At 46.4% G+C, this 7,597-nt stretch overlaps 1 protein-coding gene across 6 annotated transcripts in view; it reads left to right on the top strand.

Moving 5' to 3' along the window:
* Positions 1-1,186: 1,186 nt before the first annotated feature.
* The window catches only part of EPHA7 (EPH receptor A7), a 169,724-nt gene continuing 163,313 nt past the window's right edge, over positions 1,187-7,597 (top strand). For 4 of the 6 annotated variants that reach the window (XR_011521974.1, XM_070556690.1, XM_008521433.2 and 1 more), the window contains exons 1-2: positions 1,595-2,082; positions 6,411-6,475. Coding sequence is in view for 4 of the 6 variants with exons in the window: in XM_070556690.1 (XP_070412791.1) it covers positions 1,986-2,082; positions 6,411-6,475 (162 nt within the window). In the remaining 2 variants the exon portion in view is untranslated. Of the gene's footprint in view, positions 2,083-6,410; positions 6,476-7,597 lie in introns of all 6 variants that reach the window. The other 2 variants (XM_008521430.2, XR_011521973.1) reach the window with 2 other exon arrangements.

The following is a 7,597-nucleotide window of genomic DNA, read 5'->3' as shown; positions in this document are numbered from 1 at the left end:
CCTTAAAGCATCTGTTGATGTCAATACTGTTTGATCTTCTCTGTAACAAGTGCACTCTACATTTTTTTGGTCTCTTTTCAAGGTTAATCTATTAAGCAGTTTACATTTTCTATGCATCCTTTAAAGGGCACTTAAGATGCTTTTAGATATAATTTGTAAAATATTTAGTAGGCATAATGGCTAGGAACAAGTAACATTTAAGAAATAAACTACAGAACCAAAGAGAGGTTAGAGGAGAAGGAAATTTCATTTCCTTTTTCTTCGTAACTGCATTAAGCAAGTAAAAACTACAGGAGACAATTTACCATAAGATAAAATGTAAAAATCTGGAGATCTGTCATCTCTCAGGAGTCTTTGCTGTAAACACCAGAAACAACTTGATTTACTTTATATATCCAGTAAGAAAGGATAGGAAAAGTTTGGAGTCTTACACGAGATCAAACTTTGTGCCTATCATAAATAAAGGCAAATCATCAATGACAGATTTTTTTTTAAGAAGAAATACAGGACAAGAAGAAAACGAAGCTGATATTAACCATGTGATTGTTACTCTGCGTGACCTTTGAAATAGATGCATTGGCAATTAAGGCTTTAAACTTCAAGTTCTTCCTCTTATGTTACCCACCTCTTGAATTGCAGGGTCTGAAAGTGCCTAACGGAAAACGGATTACTCTACGCATGGTCCGCGATATTTTAGTTGGATGAATTCAACTGGAGATGTTGCTTACACTTTTTATTCTCAAGTTCCCTTTGAAAGATAATTATCGAATAATTATTGGAAAGTAGTCAATATTTGCGAAGGAGGTCTTGCTTTATGAATTCAAGGCGTGATAGCATTCTTTAAAATTAAGTGTAATTTATGCAGCGAAACGTGAAACAGAGTGGGGCAATCCACAGGAAACCTCAGAAAATGATAAACCTGTAAGAAAAATGATACGGAACCTTCTGAAGGTTCACTCTTCTGGTCGTTCTTCACTCAACAAACTATTGTGAAATGATAGGGCGGGGGTGAGGGAGGCACATAAAACAAAAGACTTCCTTTCTCCACTCCCTTTTCCTCTGTTTCTTTTGCCAGAGCTTGTTGCAAACTCTTGGAAACATTGTTTGAACATAATACATTTAGTTACTTTTATTCTTCCACGCACTGTGCTGGGTGGTGCCTAGAGCTGACTGCCGTGGGAGTAACAGAAACAGAGGAGAAACCCTTCAAGAAGGGAAAAGAACAAAGTTACCCGACCCGCGGAGGTTGTAACAACAAAAAAGTAAAAGGCACTTTACTTAAAGGCACAGTTCATTTCACTGTCCTGGCTTCGTGATCGGTAGCCGAGGCACGGCTTGCGTTGCCTCTGGTTTCTAAAAGACAGCGAGGAGCACCGCTAGCTACAGGACTGGGAGCTGGGAGCGTTATTCTCGGATTGATTCTGCTCCACGAAAGCTGTACTTGCTCCAAGCAAAGTGCCCACAGCAGCTCGCACCTCGGCTGCCATCCACGTCCGTCCTCCCAGAGCATCCAGCTTTAGCTCGGAGCCCGGAACCTGGGGGGAATCCTGGACCCGCAACCTGACTCCGCTCGCCGCCGATTGGCCCGCGCCCCGAACCCCGCCCCCGCGGCCGGGGCGGCCGTTTCTCCGGGACCCGCCCCTCGGCCCTGGGAATCGCCGCCTGGCAGGCCGGCTGCGCCTGCCACTCAGCCCGAGTGGCGGAGGCTCTCGGCTCCGAGCCCCGCCCCCTCCCCCCTAATTGATATTATTGGAGTGTGGAGCAAGCGGCCGGTCTGCAGTCGGAGACTTGCAGGCAGCAAACACGGTGCGAACGAACAGGAGGGGGAAAAAAAAAATAAAAAAGCTAAACGTGGAGCAGCCGGCCGGAGATCGAGACGGGGAATCGATGCGAGGAGCGCAATAAAAAAGAACCCATTTCGGAGCAAACAGCATTTAAAAAGCTAGGACTCAACTGAAATCTAAAATAAAACCTGCTCATGCACCATGGTTTTTCAAACTCGGCACCCTTCGTGGATTATTTTATGCTACATCTCGCTGCTCCGCTTCGCACACACCGGCGACGCGCAAGCTGCAAAGGAAGGTAAGGTGATGGGGAAGCAAAGTTTGTTCCGACTTATTTATTTAGCTGTCTACCTGCGTGAGCCGGCTTGTCCGCGGGGCTGCCGGCCGCGCCTCCGGAGCCGGGCGACCCTCCCCGCCGGCTCCCCGCCCCCTCGCCGCTTTGGCCGCTCCTGGTGGGCGGCAAGCGGGGTTACTCCGAGCCGCCCGCAGCCCCGCGCCCGGGGCCGTCTGCCCGACGGGAGCGAAATTTCTGGCGCGGGCAGTCCGGGGGCGTGAGCAGCAACGGAGGGCGATGGAGTGGGGTGGGGTGAGGTGGGGGGGCCGGCCTGCGAGCTCATCTCTAGGACCCTGGGCGGGTCCGATGTCCTCCTCTAGCCCTCTCCTCCTCCTCCTCTCGGGGTCGCCTCCGGTGGGGTAAGCGACGTTCCGAGTTGCTCGGAGACTGGGGAGTGCAGCCTCTAGTGTCCTGGCCAGTCGGCTGGCGAGCGGCTGAAGTCTGGAGCCTTCCCGGAGGGGCTGGGACTCGGGTGAGCTCCGATCGCTCGGGTTCCTAATGAAGTGCTCACTGCGTCGGAGGCGGAGGCGCGGGCCTGCGGTTGGCGCTCGGCCGCCGGCGCGGAACAATAACGCGGCGGAGGGGCCGCGAGGTCTCGGCGCGCGCCCCGCAGCCGGCGCCGGCTCCATTCAGCGCGCGCTGCGCGCGGGGCCGCCGGCCGCGGCAGGGTCGCGGAGGCAGGGGGCGGGCTGGGGCCGTGCGATTGCAAAGGAGATGCCGCCTGGGCGACTAGCACTCCCCAAGCATCGGCCCCACGGTCGGGCAGTTGAGGAGTCCGAGTGCTCAAACCTTGCGAAAGACCCAGACCCCGAGGGCGAGTTCTGGTTGATGAGAGCAGGTTTCATTTGGGCAGCCAGACACGCTTGTATATGGGTATTTTTTTTTCTTCTCCTTTGAACCATTGACAGAAGGTAAAATACCCTTCGGTGCCTGTAGTTGGAGCTGGGGAAAAATAAATCCTGTCAATGGAAATGTCTTGCTTCTGAGCAGTCACAATCTACCCGCCCCCTGCCTCCCCCCAGATCTTCCAGGCTGTTAGTCTAAGGTTGATTTTCCTATATTGAAAAGCAGAATGCCAATAATTATGGGTTCCAGAAGTGTGGAGGATGGAGGAATCTGTTATCAGATTTAGGTCATGGTGGTGATGGGGGGAGGTTACATGTCGCACGCGCTTCACTTCTCCTTGAAAACTTAGTGATTTAGCGCTGCTTTGCTTTATTCTCCTCGCGCACCCCTCTTCGGTCACTCACACCACCCCTCCAACCCAACGCCATGTCCTAGTCCTTGATCCAGCCTGACCTTCTGACCCCAGTTTCCACATCTGCAACCTGTGTTGACGCTGAACCCATTCAGAGAAAAGCGTGATTCGGGGCTGTCGGTTACACGTTTGCAGATGAACCAACGTCTGCTAGAAACACAGACCCCTACACGCCCCAAACCTCCTTTCTACTCGCATGATATTAGCAATGAGGAACAATCAATCCTAGAACCTTGCACTGATTGCATCGGAATAGCGGGACCTGAGGAAAAGTTTGCACCACCGCGGCGAAGCCCCGCGCGCCCGCTCCCGCACACCGGGGCTGGAGTTTGAGCTATAAATAACTGCATCACTAGGGGGAGAGGTTCCTGCAGCCAGCAGGTTTCGCTCGCTCGCTTTTCTCTTCTGGGTGCAAGAAACGTGGAGAGGATTCTGATTTTAAGAGGCCGAGTTCTTTAAATGCAAAAGTGAGATCTTTAAAGGGGGGCGGGAGTGGGGAAGGCGCCCCGCTTCCCGGTGGCGACGGTCCCCGCGCGCAGCGGCGATCCAGAGCTGCCGTTCCGGGAGCGAGCAAGCCTCGAGGCAGCGGCGCGGTACCCAGGGCAGACGCTGGGGACCGGCTCGAGCAGGTGCCTGGCCCCCCGCGGTGGGTGGCGGTGGCTGGAGGAAGATGAGGGACCCCCTCTCCTCCACTTTCCCGGTACACGTTTACTCGGGGTGGTCAGTTCCCGCTGCTGGGAGCGCGCGTCTAAGTCCGAGTGTGACGCTTGAAGGCGAAGTTGCAGCTGCTAGTTTTCCTCTTCGTAAATGCGTCGCCGCCGCTCCCTCGGAGGAGATGCTTCCCGAAAGCCTCTCTCCTCCCGGCTCCCTTGTAGAGCGAGGGCGCCACTGGCTCCCAGGAGTGCCCAGGTCTGGCGGAGGCATAATGGATGCTCGGCGCGGCGGGCGCGCCCGTCTGGCAGCCCCCGCCCCGCCCCGCCGCCGGCCCCGCCCCGACCCCGCCGCCGCCGCCCGCGGGGCCCTGGGCTGCCTCCGTCGGGGCGCGCCCCGCATCCGCCCTCGCCCGCATCCCCGCCCGGCCCGCGCGGCAGGGTGCCGGGTCCCCGAGCCCCGGGCTGCGCGCCCCGGTCCTGGTCGGCCGCCGGGCTGCGCCTCCGCGGGCGTGAGGGAGGCGGGCGCGCGGTGCTCTGAGCGGGAAGGCAGGAGCGCGCACTTGCGCTTTCTCCCGAGAGCAGACGGCTGGAGGGACACCCGCTGATGGCTTTAGAGCTGCTTCCGATTAAATGCTCGGGCCAGTTGCTGTTAGTTTGTTTCTCTCTTAACTCGTTTGCCATCACCGCCCAACTGCGGTCCCTGGCTCCCACCCTAGGTAGAGCTGATGGGTAACAGAAGGGCAATAAACAGTAATCAGATTGCTGATTTCACTCTCAAAAACGACCCAAGAAGGTCACCTGGGTTTCAAAGCCACTTATCTCTTGTCAGTACAAAAGGCAAAAACATGATAAAACAAATTATCTCAAAAGGAGCGTACTTGTAGCCTACGTTGTTTCCTTGTGCTTCCTCTCAATTGCTGAGTACAGAAACAAAATAAACTTTAAAAATTACTTCGTATAAATTCATTAGTCCAACAATGTATTCATGTTCTAAGTGTGAAATGCAACTTGATATTTTAAAAGTGTGTTTTTTTCCCCTTATTTGAAAGGGAGTCTAGTGTTTGTGACCAAGGTTTGTGCTGTCGTGGCCTCCTCGAAAGTCTTAAGTGTAAAACATGTTCAAAAATAAAGTGTTTCTATATCTATATTTAGTCATAGGGAATAACCGTGACTACGGTGAAGAAGTTGAACACATAATCAACTGTTCCTTGGTTTTCTCAGCATAACAAATTTTCATTACCTTTCAAATACACGTTTTTTCCTCTAGTGATTATTTAAAAGTTCATATAAGCATGTATTTTATTTAAGTCCAAATTACACCGTTTTGCTGAGATGGATACTAAGCATATTTACATACTTGAAAATATATTCACTATTATTTCCGAACAAATTGATTCATTTGTTAAAATGCTGTAGAGTCAGAGAAATATGTTTAAATTTTCTGAACTCTTAAGTTTTCTAAAACTCTGAAACCACTTTGAGTAGAGTGAATGCTTTGGGAGCGTAATTGTCCTGAAAAGCAATAAAATATATCAAATTGGAAATATAATATATATTAATGTATAACATTTGAATGCACTATCTTCCATTAATACTATCAGGAGCATTTATTACATTTATATAAATATTAAATGAGTTGCATTGTACTTTTTGATAGCATAAAAGTGGAATAAAACTATAAAAGTCAAGTCAAAGTTTAAATATACCATTTTGAGAATTAGCTAACAGTTTGAAATATTTGGAAATTAAAAAATAGAAATATTGAAAACAGATATTTGACTAACCCAGAAATATATTTTGTAAATAATAGGCAGTTTATTTTTCTCATGATAAGGTGGATAATACAGTTTTTAATTGTATTCGTTTTGTCTTAAGAGAAGACACTGTGTGTGGAAAATTAGGGAAAAAACCCTCCAATTCTCAAAAGGCACTAGGAAATACTTTTAGCAGAATATTGCAAATTAATGGCTGGCCCAAGAGTACTATGGAATTACACTATATTGTGTTCGTGTTATTATATTTGACAAAGTTTGAAGGGCTCAATGGTTTAAAAATCCTTTATAATATATAATTACTATAGGATCAATATATCACATATCAATTTTTTACCCTCTCTTTCATGCTACCTTTGAGTTTTTAGATTTATTTAATATTTTAATTAAAAAATACCAAGTGTAATATTGATATTTTAGCATCTTTTCTCCCTGAGAAAGTGCAATATACTTGTTTCAGGTGGGTATTCATTTCACCATGCATTTGCATAAATAACTGTTTATGTATCTTGTCATAAAATAATTATTTAAAAAATTAGATTCACCCTAATAACTTTTACAAATATGTTTAAATTTTTCGTCTAACAGGAATAAAACTTTCTTTTTCAGTACTACTGTTGGATTCTAAAGCACAACAAACAGAGTTGGAATGGATTTCCTCTCCGCCCAATGGGGTAAGAACTTCTCCTCATAAAATATTACCCTTCATTGTATAGAATAAGAAACGAAACCTTTTCCCCACTTCCCCGATGAAATTATTCTCATTCTTCACATTTAAACTGTTTTAATTCCAAATATCTTGTTCAGTATTTTGTTGTATCTGTGATGAGACATTGAGTTCTTTGAGTAGGAAGGGTATATTTAGAACTTGGGGAAATGGATAAAAAAATCTCTGTACCCATAATCTTTTGAGTTCATATTGTGAGTGGAATCATACCTCAGGTTCCAGGCTATAAATGCTAGCTAATTACAGGGAACATTCCTTTCACAAGCTCACTTAAACCTTTTAGTTGCTTTATACTTTAGTATAATCGCCAGGTAGGTTGTGTGTAGTTCTTTAAAACAGTGTGAAATCTGTTTTCCTCTTTTAAAAACAGTTTTAATGTCATTCAAAATATACTTTAAAAGGTGACTAAAAATGTAAGAGGCTCAATATTTTAGCATAAAACTTGCTATAAAATATTATTTAGATTCTCCAAATTTATATCATATGCTCTCTGCTGTTATTAATCAGAAGTGATGGCAGAGCATGCACATATTACAGTAAAAATCTGCTACAGTAAATATGAGTGAAAGATGTGCCATAAAAATCCATGAAAATATAAGTAAACCTTAAAAAAATTCTGACCATTATGTTTCCTATATCAGGAAAGATATGTTGCCTACTTAAATTTAGTTCAGTATCTATGTCTTCAGGTCTTATTTTAATTGTGAGAGAGGGCACACACTTCATCCCTTATTAAGGAAGAGGGCGTTGAGAAAGGAGAATATACCCCATTATTACTTAAGTTAATCTTCGGCACAGTAAGAAATCTGGAGTGAAAGAGCATGAAGTATGAGTGAGGATATAAAAAGTGTAGCAAATTTTGCAAAGAGAAGAATGAAAGTCTAGAAGGGATTTTTGAGTATGAGAACATCATAAAAGCAATATGGTCTGAACTGGAAGGCAGTTTAAGAATGTACAATATGAACAACGCAAATCTATTTTAAATATTCAGATTTTTTCATTAAATTAATGTTTGAGAGATTGCTTAAGATTGCATTGTGGTTATCTATCTTGGTCAGAATAAATTATG

The sequence above is a fragment of the Equus przewalskii genome, chromosome 9, assembly GCF_037783145.1.
Source record: "Equus przewalskii isolate Varuska chromosome 9, EquPr2, whole genome shotgun sequence".
Classification (NCBI taxonomy): Eukaryota; Metazoa; Chordata; class Mammalia; order Perissodactyla; family Equidae; genus Equus; species Equus przewalskii.
The sequence above is the reverse complement of the archived record's forward strand: the minus strand, read 5'-3'. Positions and strand labels throughout refer to the sequence as shown.